This window comes from Barbus barbus (genome assembly GCF_936440315.1).
Source record: "Barbus barbus genome assembly, chromosome: 46".
NCBI lineage: Eukaryota > Metazoa > Chordata > Actinopteri > Cypriniformes > Cyprinidae > Barbus > Barbus barbus.
The window spans coordinates 7,026,232-7,053,996 of NC_136724.1; the positions used below are offsets into that span (position 1 = coordinate 7,026,232).

General features: G+C 37.5%; 1 protein-coding gene across 1 annotated transcript; it reads right to left on the reverse strand.

The window, feature by feature from the left end:
• Positions 1 to 1,151: 1,151 nt before the first annotated feature.
• LOC306864762 (eukaryotic translation elongation factor 1 epsilon-1-like) lies at positions 1,152 to 25,137 on the reverse strand. The gene is made up of 4 exons (XM_079408977.1): positions 25,042 to 25,137; positions 23,971 to 24,168; positions 12,606 to 12,701; positions 1,152 to 2,402 (listed from the first exon to the last, which is right to left on the reverse strand). Exons 1-4 carry the CDS (start codon positions 25,123 to 25,125, stop codon positions 2,259 to 2,261), a joined length of 522 nt encoding a protein of 173 aa, XP_079265103.1. The 5' UTR covers positions 25,126 to 25,137; the 3' UTR covers positions 1,152 to 2,258.
• Between the last annotated feature and the right edge of the window lie 2,628 nt (positions 25,138 to 27,765).

A 27,765-nucleotide genomic window follows, 5' to 3' on the forward strand; every position in this document is an offset into this window, starting at 1 on the left:
CTTCCTGTTGGGTGCAGATAACACGGGAGCTGTCACAACCACTTACCCTGCGCTAATGCGCCCCACGCAGTGCTGATAGTTTCATTGAATCAATCAGGGTCTTCTGTTTTCCCAGCTTCACATCTAGCTTGGCATGCAGCTCTTTATCTTGTTAACGAGACATAATGAACAGTTGGTGAAAACTTCAGGCACTTCAGGGGACATGATGCAAACAAAATGCGAGCGCAGCCTGGCAAAGTCAATGTGTATCCATCTATCCATTGTGTTCTGTAGCTGTGTCAATGATGCAAGCCTGTTTTGTTCTAGTAGAGCCAGGAATTCATGTTCTTCTTTGGAGCACTTAACTTTCCAGTGCTGCACAGTTGTCAGCCTTAAAGTCTTTTCTCCAAGATTCTGCTGCCTTTTCTTGAAGTCCCTGCAGCCTTTTTGGGAAAGCAATAGGTGGTTTGTTGACCTTGTGGCATGCTGCCATGTGAGATCCAGTGCCCCGAACCTCTTGACCTTTGGCTTCTTGAGAAATGCAAGGCAAATGAATTGCCAGAATTCAATGAATGAGCAACAGCACAACTGAAATAAAAGAAGTCCACCCCTGAAGAGTGTATCACCTCCAACTCCAAATAGACGACAAAGGCCCAAAATAATTGGAGTGTCCTATACCGCCTGCTGTGGGTCTTTCATTCTCCTCAATTTCAAGCTAAAGCAATAGTGACCCCATGACACCTGAACTGATGTTTAAAAAATGTGGAAAACTTTAGTTAAAATCTCCTTAAAGACCTCCATTCAGGAACATCTGCTACATGAGGTTTGGTCATCTTTTGTGGATTTGAAAGAGGCGATAAATTTCAATTTGATGAGTAAGCCTCTTTTAGATTAGCCGCCCAATTAAATCTAGAGACAGAAATAAACAGGCAGACAGAGACTCCACTGTGGACATCGACATTATCTGGTCACAAGGCCTGTTCTGATGACTGCAAGATTTCTGTCGCTTCTTCAGTTTGCTATCCCCCAAACACACATTGCTTTGTTCCGCTGTGGTTCCTCTATGAACACACTGAATGTCAGATGGAAATTCCTCGAATTCTGCAAAAAATGGGATGCATCACATATCCAGAAGGAGGACTCATAAAAAAGGACACTGATAGTTCTGTTTTCCCTTTTTCATTTATTGGCACAGGACAACATTGTTGACATTAAAGAACACAAACTTGAGCTTGAGAACAGCAGACATTTCATAAAGAAGGCTTACAGGAAAGGAAGTATGATAAAAAGAACAGAGGGATCAGCTTTTTGTCAGCGTATGCACTGCAGATAAACGTGCAAAAACACATCTCCCTTTCATAAGAAGAGGATTTTAGACCATAAAGGCTACGGACAGAGCAGCTCCACACCAGATTGGCCACATGTTGCATGAAGCACTCGGTTTCCTGAAAGATGTTTTAAGTCAGACTTTTATGATCAATAAGTCTGCCATGTTCTCAGGAACAAGTCTCTTAGAACTGGAAAAGCTTTTTTGTCTTGAAAAAAATGCTTTAATTTTGTGCCGTGAAAACACAAGCACAGATCTTCAACAATGCCTGATTCAAAAATATTTGGAATTCTGAAAACCTTTGACGCAGCCAGTGGTTTATATAACAAGTGGATTAAGTGGTTGAATACTTGAAGTGTCTAAAGAAATTCACAGCTATCAAAGAAGGGGATTTTGGGGGAAATGACACACTGGTTGTGGAAGGACTGAAAAGCACATGAAAATCAGAACACACCAGTGCTGAACACACACACCTACAGCTGGCAGTCTGCACACTGCCCCAGAGGAAAAACATGACATCCTGTCAAAGCTCAGAGTACTGCCCACACCAGCACAGAGACTACGAGAAAGAGGAGAACGGCAGAAGAAAATGCAAAATGAGGAGCGATATGTGTGGCTTGAAATGAGGGATATCCATATCTTAATTAATGACTACATTTTGTGAAAGAGATATTAATAGATTTACTTGTTTCGTATTCCTGTTATTTCGTATTCCTGTCTCATTGTTGATTCTGAGGTACTCTAATCCACATAATTTGAATAAACCTTCCACAAACTGCACTCATTCTAAACAAACAAAAATAACACTACTAAATGGACATAAACAATGCTTAAGTAAATTACTTAAAACATAAAAATAAAAAAAACAGACAAGACCTGCTTTACATCTTCTGTTTGGGTTAACATTAGGTTTGTGGTGTAAAACACCACATATTGTGGCCATAAGTTATTTTCAGTGGTGACCACTTGGGTAAAATCTGTTCCTCAAAACCACCACAGGAGGTAAATGGTGTCGTACGCCTGGATAGTGCTGGATATGATCAAACCACCTTGTGATATTCAGATATCGCTCTTTCTCCTGTACAGCCAATTCCACCTAAGAAAAAGTAAGGACAAAGATGACAGTGAACATTAAAGGGAAAATGTGCATAACACTACAGAGGCATCCAGTAAAATATCTACAAAAAGTACTTGCTGCCTTAGGCTTTATTAATTAAATAATTTATTCTTACAGCATTTATCTAAATTAAGATAATATTGGTCTATTACAATATTGGATTGGATTGGATTCAATTTATTGTCATTGCACATGTAGGTACAAGGCAACGAAATGCAATAGAGAAGAAGCATAACATGAGGAAAGAGAGGAGAAAAAAAGTGTCCTCACACTACATCCTTGGAAGAGAGTGCAGTGTGAGAACAGACAAAAAACCTCAGCATAAAGCACAGTCAACACAGGAACATAACTTGCATAGTAATCCTAGTTCAGACGAAACAGCCATCCGGCCAGCAGCCATTACAGCGCAAACCCACGGACCCGTTAACACCTGACAGGATGAAGCGACGAAGGCGTGGGATGGGGGTAGGGAGGTGTATGAGTGTGTGTATGTGTAAGTTCGTGTGAGTTCGTATGCCTTGAAATCCGTTTCGCCAGCACTCCAAACCAGTCGACTCAGTTCGCAGGTTGTGATGCGACATAGCAATTGCCATGGAAACGACCTTGGACAGAGCACAAGCGCCCGACAATAACAAGGTGTTTTTGGGAGGAGGGAATGGAAGAAAGAGCGTCTCCCTGCAGTATTCACCGGAGAGTTGATACCAGAGCGGCCTTGCCAAGCCGTTCTGTTGTGGGAAGCCGGAAAGAGATAAGATTGTTTTGTCTTAGTGCGAACAGCTGTCTTCCAGTTTCACAGCTATTCTCATTGTCCATTCTGATCTCCATGTCCATCAATTTTTCTTTCCAAAGCCGAGAGCTTCCGTGATCAAATCCATCATGACGGGCAGCCGTGAGAGGTTTTGGATAGCCAGTCCCGTCTCCTTAATTTTCTGATAATTTAGGGCAACGCCTAATCCAAATAGCAGAAACCCAGTTATCATTGTTCCGAATAAGAAGATGTCTTCAATGTCCTCCACGGAGAGAGCCGCCAGACACACGACCCGCCATCTCTCCCATGCGTCCATCGTGTAGCCAGCAGCAAACGTCCCAGCGGGACATTCCGGTTCTCCAGATCCCGCTTTCCTAGTCGAGAAGATGGTGTCAATTGCATTTAGAGACCAGTTGATCAGATCCATAATTTCGGTTTTGTAAATAGTGCAGCGAGAGTCTCTTAAGAAGGACAGGACAATACAAGAGAGCAAGCAGGGAAGTTCAGGAGGGAGGGAGGGAAGAAAAATGCGTCCGCCTTCGAACAGAGCCAAACGAGAAAAATATAATATATACAGCATTTTATATAGTATTAAAAAAAGTGTCTTAACACTAGACTTTTAAGGGCCTTTTACACTATACTATGTATACAATAAGGTATTGTGAAAAGCGAAGCAAATCACTAACGAATGATGCTTTCACACCAAACGCAAAAGATGTATCACCTTCAGCTAATTCAGGCCAGCACAAAAGGTGGCAATGACCAAAAATGCATTTCATACCTGTAAACGAAGTAGCGCAACTCGCCACTCAGCTGAAAGTCCTATACTTTTTTTTGACCAGTGAGAAGAATGACTTAAATGTTGGCACATGGCACAGACAAACTGGTAACTCAGGCCAAGTTCTACCCACTAAGCACTCTCAAAGCAAGAGCACACCCAACTGAAGGTTTAATAATAGCTTCATGGATGAAACAGATTTGGCAAACACTCCAGTTGCTATTTGTGTTTGCGTTCTGTGGAGCACCAAAGGTTCCCTATTGATACTTCTCTCGTACAGCGTCGCTAGACGCTTTGGGGAAAAACTCCTTTTTCTCCGAGGACTGAAGACTTTTTCAAATCATGCAGTGTGACTGCACGACCATTGGTGGATGCGGTCCTCTCCCCTCTGAGATAGATGGTAGTCCGTGTCCTGAATTACCTAGATGATTGGTTTGTTCTAGCACAGTCGAAGGCCGAGCTAATAGCCCACAGGTCCCCTCCTCCTCAGTCACTTGGAGCGCCTGGGACTCAATTTTGCCAAGAACTCTGTTCCCCAGCCAACAAACTTTGTTCCTGGGGAGTTTTTGACTCGCGCCAGATCGTGCACTGGCTATACGGCAGCTTGCAGCTTCCTTCAGTATCGGAGCCTCCTACCCACTCAAAGCATTTCAAAGGATGTTGGGCCTCATGGCCTCCGCATCACCAGTACTTCGGTTGGGCCTTCTCAGAATGAGACCCATTCAATACTGGCTGAAACCTCTAATTCACAGTGGTGTCATACATAAATTGCCAGGGCGAGCCCACCTCGAAACGCCTTTTTGAGATTGTAAAGCACCTCTTGGAATGGGCACATCTCAACCTGCATTCATTGGGAGCAGCTCATGTGCCCGGTGTACTGAACCAAGGAGCAGATATGCTCTCTCGGAACACGTCCCCTCAGAGGAGTGGATGCTCCACCCACAGACGGTTCAGAGAATCTGGCAGACCTTTGGCAGGGCAGAGGTCGACCTCTTCGCCTCCAAAGACAACTGTCACTGACAAACTTACTTTTCGAAGGACGAGGATGCGTTGGCCCACGAATAGCCCAACTGCCTCCTATATGATTTTCCCCCGATCGCTCTGATCACTCAGGTAATCAGACGAATCAGGAAGCATAAGCCCAGAGTGCTTCTGGTGGCCCCACTCTGGAAGAACCGTCATTGGATCTCAGAGCTATTTCAACTGCAAATAGCGGCTCCGTGGCCCATGGAGTTTGGGCTTAATGACTCTAAGGTCATCCTAAAGCAAAGACATAGTTACGTCCCTAAGGCGTTCTACACTCCTTTTAGGGCCCAGGTTATTACATTCTCTGCGCTTCCCCCTTCTGAGGAGGACCAGGAGTTTAACCTTCTCTTCCTGGTCAGGGCATTGAGAACTTACATAGAGCGTTCCACGCCCTTTAGGCAATTGGAACAACTCTCGGTTGCACCAAAGGGTCTCCGGTCACAAAGCAGAGGATATCTCGATGGTTGGTTGACGCTATTGCACTAGCTTACTCCTCCCTGGGCCTCCAGAGCCCCATTGGTGTGAGAGCCCATTCCATTAGAGACGTGGCCTCTTCCTGGGTTTGTGGTCTAGTGGTGTGTACATGGCAGACATTTGTGCAGCGGCCGGCTGGGCCTCGCCATCCACATTTGCCAGGTTCTATAACTTGGATGTTCCGGCCTTACAGGCCCAGGTTCTATCTGCTTAAGTGGCACACGCCTATTAAGCGGTCTATTTTCAGGCATTGCCTGATCCTCCAAGAACGCTCTTAGTCTTATTGCTAGTGCTGAAGCTGTTCTTATGACCGTTGGAACGATTATCTAGACCGGGCTGACCTCTAGGAGTTCAGTCCTCTTGCCTCCTGCTCATAATTGATCCCTCTGGGCCTTATTGCTCAAGGCCAGTTTGTATCAGTCATTCCTCTTCATGGCATGGCGGGATTGTATTTGTTCCCCAAAGCGTCTAGCGATGCAGTACTCGTTCCCGTATCTCAGGGAACTGAGGTTACGTTAGTCAAGTCACGTAAAGTCACCTTTATTTATATAGCGCTTTTAACAATACAGATTGTCAAAGCACTTAACAGTATGAAATTGGAGAATAGAGTGTCAGTAATGTATAATAAGATTAAACACTAAATTTTCAGTTAAAGGCATTTCATTATTGAATTCAGTGATGTCATTGTCTAGCTCAGTTTAGTTTAAATAGTATCTGTGAAATCAAATTGACGATAAATCGCTAGTACCCGATACTTGTTAGTAACCGAGTACGTTTCCATTTACAATGTTTGTGCAGAATTGAGCAAATTGGCCAATCATACACACATCTATTGGTTTCTTGAAGATGATGGCCAATCAGAGGTGTTTAAGTTAAACAGAATTCACTCACCACTCAAAACATGCTTCTGAGTTCTGCAAGCTCACTAATCCATTCAGTTTATATATAAAAAAAAAAAAAATCAGACATACACACTGCAAAGTTTCAAGAACGACATATGCATATTTATGCGGGATTCCCTCTTAAAATAGCAATGATTAACAGTGAGAGCCATTGATATGTCAAAATTTGCATTAAACATGGCGGAGGAGAGAAACATATTTGCTTTTTTTCACTTTTCCCACAACATCTACATTGAGAAGTTAAAGTCATGAATATTTGCCTATATAAATAACCATTTTATGCACATCGTATTATTGAACACAGCCAAAAAAACAGCATTTATTTGAATGAAATTTAGGATTCGTCAGCCAGCTGAATATTTATATGTCAATAAATATTTATATGGTTACCAATGAATGGGACGCCACATTCTTATTCAAAACCTGTTGCATATTGACTAAATATCTCCTATATATTTTGGCTTTAATGAGATTTCCCCAAGAAACCAGCAAGAATGAACTCATGAATGGGCCATCCACCATGATTTCAGTTTTTTCCAACAACAAAGCACTTGAACACGACAAACTCATAATTACAAATTCACAAGTGGGAAGTAGAAAGTTTCTGATAACATGTAAATACAGTGTAAAGGTAAAATTTAATTTGGACAGCTCGTTTCATCATAGGGCGATGAGAAAAAACCCCAACAAAAACATGACACTGGTTGAAAAAAAACTTGATTAGTTAATCGTGCAAGGTGTGAATAGCTCCACAGGGTTCTATTGTTTTGATTCAAGAACATCCTTGGTTGTACATTCATATTGCTTAATTGTGCTCACAGTGAAAGGCCCTTTATCTTGGAAACTCTTATACAACTGGCTCTACGACTTGGCCAGAAAGTGCTACTTTTGCTTAACTATTTATCCATCATACTTAACACCATGTTTGTCAAAACCAAACACTGTGCAACATACAGAAACAAAGGAGTTTCTCTAAATCTACTAAACAAATGGAGAATGGTGAATACAAAAAATGTCATTGTGGGTTTAATAACGGTAGTACAATTTCCAGGCATTTGTATTCAATTTAAATGTGTGTGTGTGTGGGGGGGGGGGGGGGGGGGGGGGGGTCTGTTTAGTCAAGTTTCCACTGCAGTTCGATGTTGCACAACATAAAAAAATAAATAAATAAATAATATATATATATATATATATATATATATATATATATATATATATATATATATATATATATTATATAATATATAATTATAATTATAATATATATATATAGCATTTCATTATTGAATTCAGAGATGTCATTTTCTAGCTCAGTTTAGTTTAAATAGTATCTGTGAAATCAAACTGACGATAATCGCTAGAAATTAAGTGTGTATGTGTGACCTAATATGTGACCTAAAGACCTACCAAACACCAATGACTTGCTTGTACATACACTATATAGGCAAAAGTATTGACCGAACAAGGCACCGAACCCCCAACTGCTCCCCGGGCGCTGCAGCGTTGGCTGCCCACTGCTCCGGGTGTATGTTCACTACTGTGCGTACACTTGTATGGGTTAAATGCAGAGCACACATTTCTCTGCTGGTTATACCCTGTATAATTGTGTATGTGACAAATAAAACTAATTATAATTATTATAACATCTCCAGGACGCTACGCTCCATCTGACTAGTAAGCCAATTCTCAAATAACTACTATGATGACTGTAGATCATTGTGATTAATGATCGGTTCAGAAATACAATGTGATTTGTGTATTCTAATGTGTTGCATTAGAAATGTGTTGGGCTCTTTAAGAACAGGCTCTCCCTCATTGGGTATATATATATATATATATATATATATATATACAAGAGACGCACGAGCACGCAGTCAGTGTGTGTCTGATATGTCATGTTGGTGACACGAGCTCTGTTAATAAAATATCACGTTCACATGTGGCCGTCACAGTGTTAATTATTCGGACGGCATACAACAATGACTTTTATTCTACCCACTTAAAAGATAGAAGTACTTGCGTTGTCCAATCTATACAGACGGTCTGTTCCCCAATAGAAAGGTCAAAATATAAATTTAATGCAGGATCTAGAAAAAATCTGATCGTGATTAAACCAGAAAAACGCAAAATAAATGAACAAAAACTATTTTTAAAGCTTGGGCTCCTAAACATTAGCTCACTCGCACCCAAAGCAGTTATTGTAAATGAAATGCTCACAGATAATACATTTGATGTACTCTGCCTGACTGAAACCTGGCTTAAACCAAATTAATATTTTGGTCTAAATGAGTCTACTCCACCTAGCTACTGTTATAAACATGAGCCCCGTCAGACTGGTCGTGGCGGCGGTGTTGCAACAATATATAGTGATATTCTCAATGTTACTCAGAAAGGATACAGAAGGTTTAACTCCTGTATCCTTTCTGAGTATACAGGATACAGGAGGTTTAACTCGTTCGAAATACTTCTGCTTAAATGTTACACTGTTAGATATGCAAAATAAATCTCTCCTATCTCTTGCTCTGGCTACTGTGTATAGACCGCCAGGGCCATATACAGATTTCCTAAAAGAATTTGCAGATTTCCTCTCAGATCTATTGGTTAATGTTGATAAAGTGCTAATTGTCAGAGATTTTAACATTCACATTGATAATACAAATGATGCTTTAGGACTTGCGTTTACTGACCTAATAAACTCTTTTGGAGTCAAGCAAAACGTCACCGGGCCCACTCATCGTTTTAATCATACGCTAGATTTAATTATATCGCATGGAATTGATCTTACCGATATAGATATCGTACCTCAAAGTGATGATGTTACTGATCATTTCATTGTATTGTGCATGCTGCGTATTACTGATATTAGTTATATGGCTCCGCATTATCGTCCGGGCAGAACTATTGTTCCAGCCACCAAAGACAGGTTCACAAATAACCTGCCTGATTTATCTCAACTGCTCCGTGTACCCATAAATACACATGAACTAGACGAAATGACTAGCAACATGGGCACCATCTACTCTAATACATTAGAAGCTGTTGCCACCCTCAAATTGAAAAAGGTTAGAGAAAAACATACTGTGCCATGGTACAACAGTTATACCTATTCTCTCAAGAAAGAAACTCGTAATCTTGAGCGCAAATGGAGAAAAACTAACTTAGAAGTTTTTAGAATTGCGTGGAAAAACAGTATGTCCAGCTATAGACAGGCTCCAGAAGCTGCCAGGGTAGAGCATATCCGCAAACTCATAGATAATAACCAAAACAATCCAAGGTTCTTATTTAGCACAGTGCCTAGACTAACAAATAAACAGACACCACCCAATCTAAATATTCCCTCACAGTTTAATAGTAATGACTTTATGAATTTCTTTACTGATAAAATAGATGACATCAGAAATACAATATCAAATGTATATTCTACTGCGTCTAGCATTTCAGCTTCATTCATCGCACCCAAAGAAAAACTGCAGTGCTTTACAACTATAGGAGAGGAAGAGCTAAATAAACTTATCAGTACATCTAAACCAACAACGTTTATTAGATCCTGTACCCACTAAACTACTGAAAGTTGTTACCTGTAGCAGAAGAACCGCTTCTCAATATTAACAACTCATCGTTATCTTTAGGTCACGTCTCAAAACCATTCAAGCTGGCGGTTATTAAGCCTCTTATTAAGAAACCACAACTAGATTCTAATGAATTGGCAAATTACAGAGCCATTTCAAATCTTCTGTTTATGTCTAAAATTTTAGAAAAGGTTGTGTCTGCTCACTTGTGCTCCTTCTTGCAAAAAAATTATCTCTATGAAGAATTTCAGTCAGGTTTCAGGCCTCACCATAGTACAGAAACTGCACTTGTTAAAATTACAAATGACTTGCTTCTTGCTTCAGACCAAGGTTGCATCTCATTGCTAGTATTACTTGATCTTAGTGCTGCGTTCGATACTATAGACCATGACATACTCCTAGATCGATTTACAAAACTATACTGGTATTCAAGGGCAGGCTTTATAATGGTTTAGATCCTACCTGTCCGATCGCTACCACTTTGTTCATTTAAATGGAGAGTCATCTCAATTATCACCAGTAAAGTATGGAGTACCACAAGGATCTGTCCTAGGTCCTCTGCTATTTTCAATATACATGTTGCCCCTTGGTAATATTATTAGAAAATACGGGATTAGTTTTCATTGTTATGCTGATGATACTCAACTATATATCTTAACAAGACCAGATGAAACTTCTAAACTAAGCTAATAGATTGTAAAAAATTTAAAAGATTGGAGGACCAATAATTTCTTCCAATTAAATTCAGATAAGACAGAGATATTACTTACTGGACCAAAAACAGTACACAAAATCTCTTGGATTACAATTTGCAACTAGACGGATGCACTGTCACATCCTCTAAAGTCAAAAATCTGGGTGTTATATTAGACAGCAACTTGTCCTTTGAAAATCATATTTCCCATGTTACAAAAACAGCATTCTTCCATCTTAGAAACATTGCCAAGCTTCAAAACATGCTACCTGTTTCTGATGCAGAAAAGCTAGTTCATGCATTCATGACCTCTAGACTGGACTATTGTAATGCACTGCTAGGTGGTTGTCCTGCATCTTCAATAAACAAGCTACAGATAGTCCAAAATGCAGCGGCTAGAGTTCTTACCAGGTCAAGAAATATGATCATATTACCCCAATTTTACAGTCTCTGCACTGGCTACCTATTAAGTTCCGTATCATTTACAAAATATTATTACTTGCCTATAAGGCCCTAAATGGTTTAGCTCATGCGTACCTAACTTGTCTTCTACCACGCTACAATCCAACCCGCTCCCTAAGGTCACAAAACTCTGGACTTTTGGTAGTACCTAGGATGGCAAAGTCCACTAAAGGAGGTAGAGCTTTTTCACATTTGGCTCCCAAACTCTGGAATAGCCTTCCTGATAACGTTCGGTGTTCAGATACACTTTCTCTATTTAAATCTAGATTAACGACACATCTCTTTAGCCATCTCTTATAATCTTGTACTGCAGTTATATCTGATCAAATGTACATTATTATTATTCTTTAGCTTGGATTGAACAAATAATTTTTGCTTAGATGGAACACCAGCGACGCTAATTATGTCTCTATTTGTTTCTCTGTTTCTGCCACGGGATTAACATCCCATAGTAACTAGGAATTACAGAAGCTTCAGTCTGGATCCAACCCTTCAATGATCTGAGATGACCGAACACCTGAGAAAAGATGATGCCAACCCCTCAGAGGACCTCAGAGGATGCCAAAGCTCAGACAACATACAGAATTACCAAATTTAGCCAGAAGTTAAATATATTAAGGTCCTGCAATATATAATTATATTGTGGAAATTTAATTTCCTGTAGAGCTACTTTGCAACGATTTGTATCGTAAAAAGCGCTATACAAATAAACTTGAACAAATTGTATTTCAATCTCGGTTGAAAAGGTTTTGAAAGTGTCTAAAATGACTGTACCCATATGTAAAAGTCATTGGTGTTTGGTGACAAGTTTTTGGCTCAAATTCTGCATTTAAAGTCACACCAGAGGAGTTCAGCTGGGATTAGGACTTGGTTTTATGCAGACCAGTCAAGTTGTTCCACACTGACTCAATCAATCATTTCTTTTTGAACCTTGCCTTATACGGAGAGGCATTGTCAGGTTAGAATAGAAAAGGGTCCTGAAGCACGCAATTCCCTAGAATATCATTATATGCTTAAACATTAAACATTGTACTCATGGAAATTACTAAAGTGGTCAAACCTGTTCATTAGAAGGAGGTGACCCAATACTTTTGGCAATATAGTGTGTATATATATATATAAAACTGAGGGACTTGCACACAAATTACCAGGGGGTGAATATTTTCTTTTTTAGAAACTACGTCTATCTGACCTTATCTTCAGGAGATTGAAACTGAGTGACACACTAATGCCTTCTGGGTAATGACAACTCTGTCAGTCATTTAGTCAGTCAATTACAAACACTGACATGGAGAGATGTGATCTATTCTCTCTCTCTAATTCTCATTTAATCCCTTTCTTCCTTTCTCAGTGGGCTCCTTCAGGCTCCTTAAACTTCCTTGGCTGCTGTCCTGGGAAATGACATCACTACATGTCTCATCTTTTCTGCCGTGTCAGGTTTCTCCTGTGCTTTAAGCATCTTACTGCTTTAATTGGGCGCTCTGCATCACTTCTCTCAAACGATTGAAGTGCACCGCTGAGGGACTTACAAGAATGTGGTGAATGCCGTAATACATGAGGATGTCTGCAAGGGTGAAGACGTTCCCAGCCAGGTAAACTTTGTCCTCCAGGTACTGGTTAAGATCCTGTAAGGGAAGTATAAAAGGACGTTATTCTGGGCCTGCTGTGCTGCCGAAAATTATAAATGTGTAGGGTTAATGGCACTTCTAAAGGCCATGCATAAGAATAAATAAATAAAACTTCAGATGCATTTAACAGCAACAGACTGAAAGCTTGCTTTAACAAAGCACATTATATGGTACATTGACAAGGAAATAGTTTTATAAATAGTTTATCTGGAATACCAACGTTTAAAAGCACTGTTACTGTTAGAACGCTGTTGTTCCATTTACTGCAATTTAAGAGATCACAGCTGCCGGCAGTTTAAAAGGGCTCCAGACTGAGAATAAAATGAGCACGTACTACACATGGCAGACTTTTTAAGTAGAATTTGCTCCAATTTAAAATCTAATCACCACTGGTTTATTTGCATCAGTATGTGGTTTATCAAAATCACCACAATGAGACGTTTGTTAATTGCATATTTAAACCGCATGCCAGTGTTTATTGTTCTGCTATATGGCATCTTTCTGTTGTTTGCTTTGCTCACCGTATGCAAAAAATACACAAAGTAACCCGTGATGATTAAGTAAATCAGTCATAAACTCCCTGTACTGCAGGTTATTATTCCATTTATGTCTGATCTGTAATTAACCCAGAACCAGAGATGTGACCCTTCATTTTTGAGACTAGCATCATTACGTCTTAATGTCTTGATCATTTGACACACAAATAATAAATGGTATTCCAATGTTTTGAAATAAGTCTCTTATGCTAATCAAGTCTACATTTACTTGATCAAATATACCAGTAAAAACATCAATATTATGAAATATGATTACAATTTAAGGTCACACTTTATATTAGGTGGCCTTAACTACTATGTACTTACATCAAAAATAAGTACAATGTACTTACTGTGGTAATATTGGATTGCAAAACACTTTTACTGCTATTGAGGTGGGATATGGGTAAGGTTAGGGACAGGCTTGGTGGGACAGGTAGGTTTAAGGGTGGGTTAAGGTGTAAGGGATGGGTCAACAGTGTAATTATACATGTAATTTCAGAAATTACAGATGTAACAACATATAGGTATTTTTAAAAATATAAGTACAATGTAAAAACATGTATGTACACAATAAGTACACTGTATCAAATTATTAATTTAAATGTAAGTACATTGTAGTTAAGGCCACCTAATATAAAGTGGGACCCAATTTAAAACAACAGTTTTTTCAATCTTAATATATTTTAAAATATAATTTATTTCTGTAATGGCCAAGCTGAATTTTCAGCAGCCATTACTCCAGGATTCAGTGTGTCACATGATCCCTCAGAAATCACTGTAATATGAGGATTTAATGCTTGAGAAAAATTATATTATCAATGTTGAAAACGTTCACAAACAATCAAGCCTTTTGTAATTATACATGTCTTTATGATCACTTTTGATCAATTTAATCCATCCCTGCTGGATAAAAGTAATAATTTCTTTAAAACAAATTTTACAGTCCTCCAACTTTTGAATGGTAGTGTATATATTAAATATTGGTATTGCATTTTTTCATTGCTGTTGCCACATTTGATAAAAACAATAAGGCCTAGTGCAATAAGGTCAATTTTACATTGTGCTTAAGAACACCCACTTTCTGTGGTAAAAATCACTGCTTGTTGCTTTCTTGGTCACCTTAATTCATCCAATCTACTTTTACAGCTGAAACTATCTGTATTATTAAAGGCCTCTTGAGAATGAAAGACCTAAAGCTTTGAGGTATTCAAATACTTCAGTGACTGTAAAATTAACAGTAACACTTTATTTCGGTCTGTCAGCCGAAGTTTAAAATCAGCTCGTAAGTGTATTTACTTGTCTCAGTGTTTAGCGCATTTGCCGTTGCTAGGAAACGCTTTTTGAGAGTTGCTGAAATCGCGTTTGGTCTCGTACTGTATCGCGTATTTTGTCAGTGTTGCTTGGCCATTTTTAGTTGATTAACAGGAAAGTGGGTCCAGCTGAATTAAAATGGTGATTTGATGGATTGGTATAAAAAAGGTTATTATACCGCGGCAGCGGTCGCGGCAGTCGTCGTGTGAAGCCCTCCTAGTGTGAAGACCGAAGAGTGTAAAGACCATCAACTCTACCGTGCGACTCCAAGGGATAGAAGTATCGCTTTTTATTTTAGTTTTTCCATTTATTTGTTTATTATTGAAATGTTATATGCATGTGTCAATTTTATTTAATTTCTTTATTTTCTTAAATATGTAGGTATATAGTATTTATAGAGTTGTAACTTTTAGTTTTAGTTACTTTTTCTTATTTGTAAGTCGCTTTGGACAAAAGCGTCTGCTAAATGATAAAAGTAAGTAAAAGTATTTCAGACCAATTAGTTGCCAATTCATATGGCTGTATTGCTGTAGTACTTGGAATGGTAGTAATTGAAATTAATTTTAAAACAGACCTTAAAATAAAGCACGACCAAATTAATTGTATATCGTAGTATTAAGTTATTGTAATATATTGTAGTATTAAGGTTACCTGATTGATGAGTGCAGGCATAGTACAAAGTGTGTGTGCTTGTCTGAGTGTGTGTAAAGAGTGTCTCATCTGAACACTGTTCACTGCCTCCATTAGCCCTCAAGACAATGTGCTGTATTGTGCACAAGTGCTGAAGATGCTCCTGTCCCCTGAGACCTGTACAGACACACACACACACACACACACACACCACCCCTGCTATAGTATTTAGGCTTTGGAAAGTTTTACATGAAATTCACTCTTGCTTTGTTCAAGGAGGAGTGGATGGACAGCCTACAGACACATCTGTGTTACGCTGGACCATGTAGAATTATGAGATGTTGGCCAGGGGGCTTTATATATTCTGTCTGAAATGAAGCTCAACATTGTGTACAGTTCTGCACTGTAGCAAGTGATATGATTGTATTACAACTACTACATTCCATCAAGAATGATCAACATTTTTGTTTTCTATATTTGGTTGGTTCACCCAAAAATGAAAAATGTCATTTACTAACCTTCAAGTCATTCCAAAGCCATAGAACTTGCCTTCATCTTCAAAACATAAATGAAGATATTTTTTAATGAAAAGCAAGTACAGTTGAAATCTAAAATCATGTCTCTTCAGAAGACTTGGGTTAAACCACTCAATTCATAAGGATTATTTGAAGTTAAAATCTTTGGTTGGTAGACAAAAATCTCTCAGGTTTTAGGTCTCAGGATTTTTATTTGTGTTTCAAAAATGAACAAAAGCTTATGGGTTTTGAACAACATGAAGATAAGTAAATGACAATTTTAATTTTTTTTGTGTGAACTACAGTATCTAAGGTGCACAGAACAGACCAAAAAAAAAAAAAAAAAAAAAAAAAAAAAAAAAAAAAAAAAAAAAGGACATTAACGTTAAAGGAACACTCCACTATTTTTTAAATTAAGCTCATTTTCCAACTCCAAGAGTTAAACAGTTGAGTTTTAACATTTTCAAATCCATTCAGCCAATCTCCTGGTCTGGCGGTAGCATTTTTGCGTAGCTTAGCATAGATCATTGAATCGGATTAGACCGTTAGCATCTCGCTCAAAAATGACCAAAGAGTTTCGATATTTTTCCTAGGCAAGGCAAGTTTATTTATATAGCACATTTCATACACAGTGGTAATTCAAAGTGCTTTACATAAAAGAAAGTGAAATAGACATTAAAATCAATAAAAACATGGAAATAAAAATAATAAAAACAAGGAATTTTAAAATGATAAAGAAAATGATTTAAAATAAATTTAAAGAAAATGATTATACATCCTACTTAAAACTTGACTCTTCTGTAGTTACATTGTGTACGAAGACTGACGGAATATGAAAAGTTGCGATTTTCTAGGCCGATATGGCTAGGAACTATACTCTTACGCAGCGCCTGAAAGTAGTCCACAGCTAGATAATTAGTTATGATATAGCTGGGGACTATTTTCAGGCGCTGCGTAATATCATTGCGCCTGCTGCACCCATGGTAAGGCAGCAAAATTCCTTGAATATTACACCGGAACGAGTATAGTTCCTAGCCATACCGGTAGGGGTGTGCGATATGACGATTTTTGATCGTGGACGATAAAAATGTTTTAAATTTTGAAGAAATATCGTAGTATCGTGCTACAGAACACATTGTCAAATACAGTTCTGGTCTCCGTCTCTATATACTGTACAACACGACATACAGCAGTAGAGTTACTCTGACAGGACACTGCACTTATTCGCGATCGCAAAAGTACATTATTTGCACACAAGCCTTGCTGGTGAAATGTTTCATTCGCGCGCTGGTCTGACGTGCGCTTTTTCTGAGCGCATACACCTGAAGCAAAAACGCCTGTCTTAACAGCGCGAGCGCCTGATTACTCAACTAAGTTATATTTTGCGCCAATACTGTCAAAACACACAAGGTTTACATACAGACTGAGTTGGTTATCTCTAAAATGAAAGTAAATAGTTAAGAGAGAAACAGATGCGTGTCTGTATATTAGATGCGTGCAGCTCTTAAAGGGACAGGACACTAAACGTGCTGTCCACTGTCATTAAAGGGATAGTTCACCCTAAAATTTAATTTCTGTCATTATTTACTCTCTCACATGTTGTCCCAAACCTCTATTAATTTCTTGTGCTGAACCCAAAATAAGGTATTTTGAAGAATGAGGGTAACCAAACAGTTGCTGGTCTACATTGACTTTAATAGCAAGAAAGAAAAATCTCATGGAAATCACTGAGGACCAGCAACTGTTTGATTTTCCACCTTCTTCAAAATAGCATTTATGTTCAGCAGAAGAAAGAAACTCATTCAGGTTCAAAACAACTTTTGAGTAAATGATGGTATAAAAATAAAACATTATGACAGAATTGACAGATGACAGAATATTTATTTTTGGGGGAAATATTCATTTAACGTTAACAAAACAACAAAACGCAAAGAGAAAAATCACTCACTACTCTTGACTGAAAAACTTTAATACAGTTGCTTTAGGAATCAGTCTATGTAGTGTTTTATTTTTATATTTGTTCATTCAATTTCATTGAATGCTCTGCTAAATACACCTATTGTACCTGGAAATAAAGCACTGTATGTTTTATTTGTATATTATGTGTATTTGGAATGTGTATCTTTGTTCTTATTTTTTAATAAGAAAGATAAAATAATGAAAAAGATGTTTTATCTTCACCCACTTTGGCCTAAATATCTGCCGTGCATCTGTGTCTTTCTAGTTTGGCTGTAATGCTCAGACAACTTGTAAAACCAAAATAGTAAAACTAACATGACAAAGAATCGTGATAAAATTGTGAATCGTGATATTTCTAAAAAAAATTGTGATATGATATTTTTCCCATATCGCCCACCCCTACATACCGGCCTAGAAAAATCGCAACTTTTAATTTTCCGTCAGTCTTGGTACGCAATATAACTACAGAAGAGTCAAGTTTTAAATAGGAAAAATATCGAAAAACTTTTGTCCTTTTTGAGCGAGATGCTAACGGTCTAATCCGATTCGATAACCTATGCTAAGCTACGCTAAAACACAACTGTTTAACTCTTGGGGAGTTGGAAAATGAGCCTATTTTCAAAAATAGTGGAGTGTTCCTTTAAATGGTACTCCAGATTTGTATCTTAAAATAAAATATTTTAGAAGCCAAATTTAGAAAATTTGGCTTCCTTAAATTTTACTCCGAAACAAAGCTCTCTCTTACAGTCGATTCACCTTCTAGTTATTAAACACTTCCATCCACGATGAGATTTGAGATATACAGTGCCCTCCAAAAGTATTGGAACAGTAAAGACAAAATTGCTCTGTTGTCTGTGGAGCCAAGACATTTACAGATATGATTAAAAGATGAATATGAGACAAAACTACAGAATAGTGTTGTCACGATACTGGAATTTCTAACTTCGATACGATACCTTGAAAAATATCGATATTCGATACCATTTTCGATACCACGGAGAAAAAAACTGCCACAATATTAAGGGGGTAATTTTTTTAATTTAAAGATAAATGTAACAAGTCGAGAACATGCGGTATATTTTACATGAACAAAAAAATGTATGTATGCCAGTTCCTTGATTCACCCGTTTTCAAATGGAGCGGCATTTAATACACGGAGCCGTAGTTCACTGACAAGCTACGCAATATCGCTTTCATTATCGCTGATATATCACCTTCGATAATAAATGCGATATTGCGTAGCTTGTCAATATTGCCCAGCCCTACCAGCAACAACCTGATTGGCTGAGAAAACAACAGTAGTTGATGACAGACAAATCATAAAAGCTGTGAAAATTAACCCTAAAAGACGTGTCTGTAAAATCAGCAACAACTTCCAGAAAGCTGGGGTGATGCTCTGACAATCTACTGTCCTCAGGAGACTTTGACACAGAATTACAGATGCTACACAGCAAGATGGAAACCTCTGACCAGCACCAAAAATAGAAAGGCAAGATTAGAGTTTGCAAAAAAGCACAAAGGTGAGCCAGAAGAGTTTTGGAACTGTGTTTATGGACCCATGAGACAAAGATAAATGATCCCAAGCATACAGCCTCATCTGTAAAGCATGGTGGAGGTGGTGTCATGGCATGGGCATGCATGGCTGCCTCTGGAACAGGCCCTCTCAACTTTACTGATGACTTAATGTATGATGACAGTAGCAGAATGAATTTGGAAGGGTACAAAACCATCTTGCCTACCAATATTCAAGAAAATGCCACCAGATTTATTAGGAAGTGCTTCATATAGCATCAGGACAATGACCCAAAACACCCTGCCAGTTCAGTCAAGGAATTTATAAGGGCAAAGAAATGGAAAGTCTTAGATTGCCCAAGTCAACCTCCAGATTTAAATCTGATTGAACATTCATTTCACCATTTTAGGAGGAGAGTAAAGGTAGAAACTATCCAAAACAAGCAACAATTGGAAATGGCTGCATTAAAAGGCTGGGAAAAGTATTTCAAAGGATGAGACCAAGAGTCTGGTGATGTCTATGGGTCACAGACCCACTGCTGTGATTGTGCGCAAGGGATCTGCAGTTAAATAATAGCTTTTAAGAGCAATTGTGTCTTTACTGTTCCAATACTTATGGAGGGCACTGTATGTGGTTGTTGTAAACTCTCCCTTGAGTCTTGTCATTTCTCTGGTGTCTATTCCTGTCAGCTGCAGGACTCCTGTTTCTCCTACTTTAAATGTTGTGATCCTGCCTTACAGAGTGCAGTGAGTTGGTCAGACAGTGCGTGCCGTGGGTGTTACGTCAACCCTTCATTATGGTTTAAACTGCCACTATTAACCAGCAGCACTCTGCTCAAGACCCATGCTCGGACAGCCCTATGCCACACACTGACAGCTACTGCCGAGAGGCGTCTGGCCTGCTGAGTGTCTGTGTTAATGAGACTGCCTCTCACTGTCCACAGACAGACGTTTTCTACCTTTAATACCTTCTGAACTGATCTCAAGACAGCGTGTGACCCCTGTTACCCTCAGCATGTCAATTAAAGCCATCTGACAGACTGTAGTGTGGATGATTCAGATCCAAACCTCCAATGCTATTGAGAAACCCCTGTGACTACCTAGATGCTGAGTTTGGAGTGGCATTCTTTTCCGAAACTCAATTGATTCAATGAGAGGATGTCATGTCAATGTTTTCAATCTGATTTAGATGTGAGTCTTTATAAATGATGTGGGTAAATGTATAATAATGGCAATCTATATAGGATTCTGGACACTTACTGGAATCAACAGAGCTAAAAATTACTAATGAACTTCACTAATGTCTCACGAGTATGACAGCTAAACAGGCTCTGCTTTCAAACTCTACCGTGTGCATGTGCGTGAGCGTTCTGTAAAGACCGACAAAGGTTTCCATTTACAGTGTGTTTAACAGTGTTGAGCATCATAGCCAACAGAGCACAGAACACAATGATCAATCAGTGGCGTTTAAGACAGTCAGTGGCACATCTATGGAATACCACTCAAAATACTGCAAGTTTTTGTTCAGTGCACCTCACTGATTGCTCTACACGCTTGTGAATTCAATTGCAATTGCAAAAATCTAATCAGCCAATCACATGACAGCATGGTCAAACCGATCTGCTGAAGTTCAAACTTCCCATCAAAATAGGGAAAAACAAAACAAAAAACTTTTTTTAAGCGACTTTGAACGTGGCACAGTTGTTGGTACCAGACGGGCTGGTCTGAGTGTTTCAGAAACTGCCGATCTACTGGCATTTTCAAACACAACCATCTCTTGGGTTCACAGAGAATGGTCCAAAGAGAGAAAATATCCAGCAGCAGTTTTGTTGAAGCCAGAGGAGAATGGCCAGACTGGTTCAAGTTATGAGGGAGAGGAGAAAAGTGATCGAGATTTATGATTGATTGGTGAATTAATAGTGTTTTGTTATTGTGTGAGTGACCAATAACGTGTGAATGCAGCATGATCTGAATGCAGGGAAATACACGGAAGTGAATCGCCGTCATTTAGAAATGAGATTGCATTTATATATGAATCGAGATCGTGATTTATTCCCGATTAATCGTGCAGCCCTATACACAGTCTTCAAAACCAGTTCAAGCACAATAAAACGCCTCTTATACAGACCCAGTTTACAGAGCTTTCATTAGCTGGCTGTGAATGCATGTTAAATGAAGTGTGGATGAAACATACATTTTATCGTAATTATATATAAATTATTTATAATATATAACTACAGTATTAGATAACACTTTAGAATAGGGAACACATTCACTATTAACTACGACTTTTCCCTCAATAAACTCCTGATTTGCTGCTTATTAATAGTTAGTAAGGTAGTTGTTAAGTTTAGGTATTGGGTAGAATTACGGATGTAGAATAAGGTCATGCAGAATAGGGCATTAATATGTGCTTAATTAGTACTAATAAATGGCTAATATTCATGCTAATAAGCAATTAGTTAACAGACCCTAAAATAAAGTGTTACCCAGTATTATCCTAAGATGAAACACATTTTGTCTTAACTATGTACTAATATAGATATATATATATAGTGTTGACAAATAGGCAGTATTATTTTCATACAGTGCTATTTATTGAATATGAAATTATAATTAACATCATTTTTTCCCCATGACTTGTTGGACAATTTCAAGACAAACTGTGACAAGACCAAGTTTGCTGTCATTTGTTCAAAACTGCTGAAAATTCTACCATTTTTAAGTTGAGTGATATTTTTATCTCCCCTATTGCAATACTCAGCTTTTTTTTTTTTTTATACATTTTGTGATAAAAACAAATATGTGGTTCTTTTATGTGTGTCACACCATAGGACAGAAATGGTAGTTATTAAATTATTTCTATGTAATTTTGAACATGTCAAAAGAGAAAGAGTTTAATTTTGATACAAACAATATCACAATATATATTTTTAAGCAAAGCAATATAATTGATCAACATAATTCAGTCTCTTAGTCAATCAGCATGTTACTGAAACTCTCCTAGCCCCCCAGCTGCATGTGTGCCACAACTAAATATGACTGATATTCAAACTATATTCATTAAGATGTGAATTATTTTTTTCTCAAAAACTATATGGCTACTCTTGTTTAAGGCATAATTTTGATTCCATTTGCTTTCTTCATTGTTCTCTAAGGATCACCTCCCTTATGCGTGGATCCCTGTTAACTTTCTCTGTATATTTCCGTGTCCTCTCTCTTCCACTAATTTATCTCCCTCAATTCTTTTTGTGTCAAAAACAGAGTATTACATTTTATACTTATTTTCATGACACTTTATAACAGTACAATTTCTGTAAAAACATCAGAAAATAGTTTAATTAATGTGATTATTGCATATAGTAAAAACATATCAAAAAAAGAATAAAAATGAATTAAAATAATTTTATTTAATTATTTAAAATGCTTTTTAAAGAGACCTTGTCCTGTGGTGTGACAGTGCAGGCGTCACACCGGAGGACATTATCTGTCTCACCAAAGGACGTTTCAGCCTTTTTCTGTCAATTAATGACCTTGCTATTCCAAGCTAACCTATCATTAGCGGTTAGCAAGACACATTTGCATAATTTTCCATGATTATGTAGTTTAACATGCAGTTTTTAATTAAAAAATATAATGTAGGGGTGTCACACCAAAGGACAACAAAACGTAACACTTTTGTAGTGGTTCCCAAAAAAGTTATTTGAAGAATATTTGAACAATTATGAGACAAAAATGTACCATGTGCACATGTCATGGGCTTCACAGGGGGCTTCAGTAACACGACCATGAATGAGGTCCTTCAATTAGTTTACTCTGGAACTGGCCGATTTAAAATCAGGATATGGTGTCACACCAGAGGACATGGTTTTCAGAGATGAAATTGATATATTTTGTCTCTGAAACCATGTCCTGTTGTGTGGATTTCCTACATTTTCAGAAACAAAATATTGTCATTTACTAAAATAGACACTTATACGATTATGCCGGAGGTATTTATTAACATTTCTATGCTTTTCTTTTTCATTTATAAAAGTTGTAATTTACTGAACCATGCTTGGGACAGTCACACCTGAGATTTGGCTCAAAAATGTACAAAAAATTCTAATAACACTGCAGCTTTTATAACAACAGGTCCATGGAGGATAAATAAATGTTTAACGATTTACTGCATTTTAAATAAGGACAATATTAATTATATTCATTCATCTTGTGGGACAGTGAAAATGCCATTTCACGTCAACAATCCATATCTATCTATGCATCTATATACATCTAAACACACACACACACAGTATTTAGCCATGTTAAGATGCAATATTCATCCAGATTATGTGCTTTTTGCATACATGTCCTTTCAGCTGTTCCTCCTTTTTTCCCTAAATGTATTTTTTAGTAAATCATGATTTGTTTGTGAAAACATTCCGTGTGAAATATACATTGCTTTTTTAACCAAAAAAGTAAAGTGGGACTTGGTTTTGTCTATCAGGAAGTGCATACGTCAGAGAAAAGATGTCCCTGCACGAGGGAGGGAAAGTTATATTGATTAAAGATTACGAGGGCACATGAAGTTTAAATAAAAATGTGCATCGATAAATTATTATTAATAATACAGCAATATTCCATACAAGCAAATAATTGTGATTTCAAGATGACTTTAATATGAATATCTCACAATTCTTTCACATTTAATCTTTATGTTGTCTAAAGCATTGTTGGACATAAAGTGCAGCACAATGTATACAAATGTTTTTTTTTTTATAAAGAACTGTTTAACCCCAAATCATCATCACATCTTACCTTCAAAATAACTTTGACTTCTTCTTTAGAACAGTTATCTAGTCGTGTTACTCGGTGTTCGAGCCATTGCTGGACCACAGCTCTCTGTTCAGCGCTGTCTCCGAGCAGCTCCGGTCTCTTAGCCTCCCGGACCAGATGGGATGCTATAGTGACCAGACCAATCAATGCTGCTCCATTGTTGTTTTGGAGAACAGGGACCTACAAATGGATAAGTAAAATTAAAAAAAGTTAAAAATCTAACTGAAAGCAATAAGCAGAGGTAGATCTATTCATTAAATTACTGCTTTAAGTCAAAGCAATGCTGGAGGTGAAAAAAAAAGAGAGATAGAAAAAAAACTGATTTAAAACTAATAAAAAAAAAAAAAAAAACTTTAGGTGGTAAAGTTAGCTGTCAAGAAATGAACACAAACAACAATTTTTGGTTTATATAATTAATCAGTCTTAATTTATAAAACTCAACTGTATATAAAGCATTACAATATGTTTATTATTAATAGAACGCATGTAAATATTAGTGTTCAGAAAACACTAATACGGTTATATTTCTAGCATACTTTTCTCTTTGGAAACACATGACAATATACATTTATATGAGCCTTGAATACACCTTGTGGGTGTGAAGGCACTCCTAACTTTTGTTAAATTGATCTAAAGTAATATTTACTTCATGGGAGGCGAGGTACACGAGGTCCAACAATACAACTATAATGGCCACGTGTTGTTTTGTTTATTATGTTCATCTGTAAATCACCAATGTATGTTATGTTCCGAATGCTCTCTAACATGTTATCTGATTGTTTTCCACATGGTCCTTCAGATCTGTCAGACTAACACACATGATCGCCTGTTTAAATATAAAACCTGCCACACTTCATGAACTTATGAAACACTCGTGTCAAAATCCTGTATGATCATACATAAACATAAAAACCCAATGATTTAACGTAACGTTACACCAGTCATTGATTCATACGATCTCTAATATCTGACATACTACCACACACAAACGCATCTTTAAAATGTATTACAGCCTCGTAACTCCCAGTACATCACATCCAGAGTTCGATTCACCTTCTTCCCTCCTTGCGTGCTGTATTTATTTGGCTTTTTTAATCCCAGAAACCTCTCCAACGAGCTCAGCTCCCTTAACGCCATCTTGGTCACACCGGAAACAGCTGACACTTAAAGCGCTCGCTGATTGGTGGAGAGCCTCCAGTCGCGCCTCGTTTACGTCACGATGGACAGAAGAGACCTTATTATATATATATTTTTTTATAATAAATCTTATTCTTTCACTTGCTAATTTTTTATATTCACAAATGTAAGTTCTCCTGAAAAACTTGCAATTATATTGCCACAATCCGACTTTCTATGAAATAAAAGTAATTAAAATAGCCTAGTATATTTTAAGCGTTAGTTTGCTATTCATATAGTCTGGTTTAGTCTATTTGTAGCAGCCACTCAGCTTGGTGAATGTGTTATTTTAAAAAGCCAACTGCAGTCCATTAACTGTATTATGAAATCACAGTTAAGACAAGAATTTCAGCAAGGAGCTTTTTTTTTTTATTTTTTTTTTTTATTAGGCCCATGTCTTTAGAATGAACACAGACTTATATTATATATATATCATAATTTCCAGCACTAAGGGCTAAGTTTAAAAGATGCCTCTCCTTCTTAATGTGTGGTCAGCCACAAAGAAAATGATAGTATATGATTTATTAATGATTTATTATATATATACTGTTTCCAGGACTTTTAATGTCCTGAATTACTCCCCTAAAGTAAATAACATTAAATATCCTTTTTTCTTCTTTTTTCTTTGCTCAGACCACAGGCCATAAACTACAATCTTACTCAGCAATAGGCCTACTGTTTGCCAATTTGTTAAATTTGCCAATTCATGCATTTTGGAATTATATATATATATATATACACACATTAATATTAATATTATTACTTATGCATTGTTAAAATTAAAGAAGCAAACATTGTTGCATTTGTAGATCGCTCATGGATACATTCCACTGTATTTTTGATTTTCAGGTTTATTGAGATTTAGGCTACTGAGAAGAATACATAGATTTTAATTCACAATAGACCCACTCAATCAGCAAATTATTGAGTGAGTCTTTGTTCTTTTATTGCTCCAACCACAGTTAGGATTTGTAACTTGCATGAGTGTTCACTGAAACAAGACTAATCATACAGATCAAAGAGATGCTGACTTCACAGGAAGAACCCACCGACACAGAATCCAGCCTGGTTTTTAGATCCTGCATGGATGTATTGTATACACAATTTTCCCATGTTTGTTTTCATGCAATCATAAGTATCTTCTTGATGGAGAATTAAAAAAAAAATAAAAATCCTGTGATCTTGCCATCAGTCAGCTCAGGCACAACTGTACAGAAGATGAAAGAGTTGCAGTGCAGTTTATAGTAGCATATATGTATTTACTCATTGTTTTTCATCTAAATCCTGAAAATTTAAATCAAAATGACAGCGAGGGTTTAGAGTTTCCCGAGTCCTGCAGCAAGTTTCCCTCTGCTTCACTTGGCTGTCTGTTTCCCAGCATCCTCCTGCTCGTCCTGCGTGCGGCGTGTCTGTTTGACTGTATGACTCCTCCATAATGAAATGTCAGCTATCAATCAAACCGGCCTCATTAACTCTATAAGCTCCAGGTGTGGGTGACATCATGGAAAGCGAGTGCAGCTTTGAAAGTGTTGCATGTTTCTCGTGTAGTCAAATCACTGTCTGTCACAGATCTTGGCCGAGACATCTTATTTTTTTCTTTGAGGAGGGCAGCATGCAGAAAAGGCTTCTGACAGTTCTCCTTTACCTCCTGTTGTGTTAGGGTCAATTTGACTCAATTTTTAACCTGCTCAAAATACTGGTAAAACTATACTGTATTTAGTCAAGGTGTTGTATAAAAACTATTTATTTCATCTTGAAATTTTGCGAGCATTTTTCATTTAGGGTCATGAATGTGCATGCACATTTTCAACAGATGTTTTTTAGTTAGGCTGCACAAATTATGTTTTTTTTTTTTTTTTTGGTGACCCCCTCATTAACCTCCATTGGTTTCCATGCAATTTGCCAAAACTCAATACTTTGAAAAACATAAAGAGTCAGGAAAAAGAAGAAAAGATAGAAAGTTCATTTATTGTAGCTTGTCATACACAAAACACAAGACCTTCTGAAGTTTAAGGCTGAAAGTTCATTTAGAATTGTGAACTAAACTATCTTCTGAATCATCCAAGGAAAATTGTTTTTATTTGATTAATAGGTTGTTTTTCTTTTCTTATCTCAATAGACTGCAGCAGTGAAAAGAAGTGTGAGTTGCAGTTAATTTTGAAGACAAAAATATGTGACCTATGTGAAAAAAGTGAAATATGACTCCTAACACAACAGAAATAACAATAAATGGGAATTATTACACTTCTCACATATTTTTTATTTTATAGTCTCTAACAAGCTGCAACAGGGTTTTCTGTTTTTACATGAATCTTGTAGGCCTACCCAGTTCTTGAGCACAATAGGAGGGTTTAAAACAATGCAACAGAATCTAATCCCAACCCACAAATCCTAAACAGAAACACAAAGCCCTTCTGTGATGTTGTGTCTTGTTTCAGGAATATGCGAGGGTATATCCACAGTCCAATCATAATTATACTTTGCCTGAAATTGCGGATATATAAGCTTCACACTAGATAGGCCTATATTTAAACAGCCCTTTACATATGATATTATTTTTCCCCCTTTTTTTTCTTCCAATGAAAAAATTGTTTATGGAAA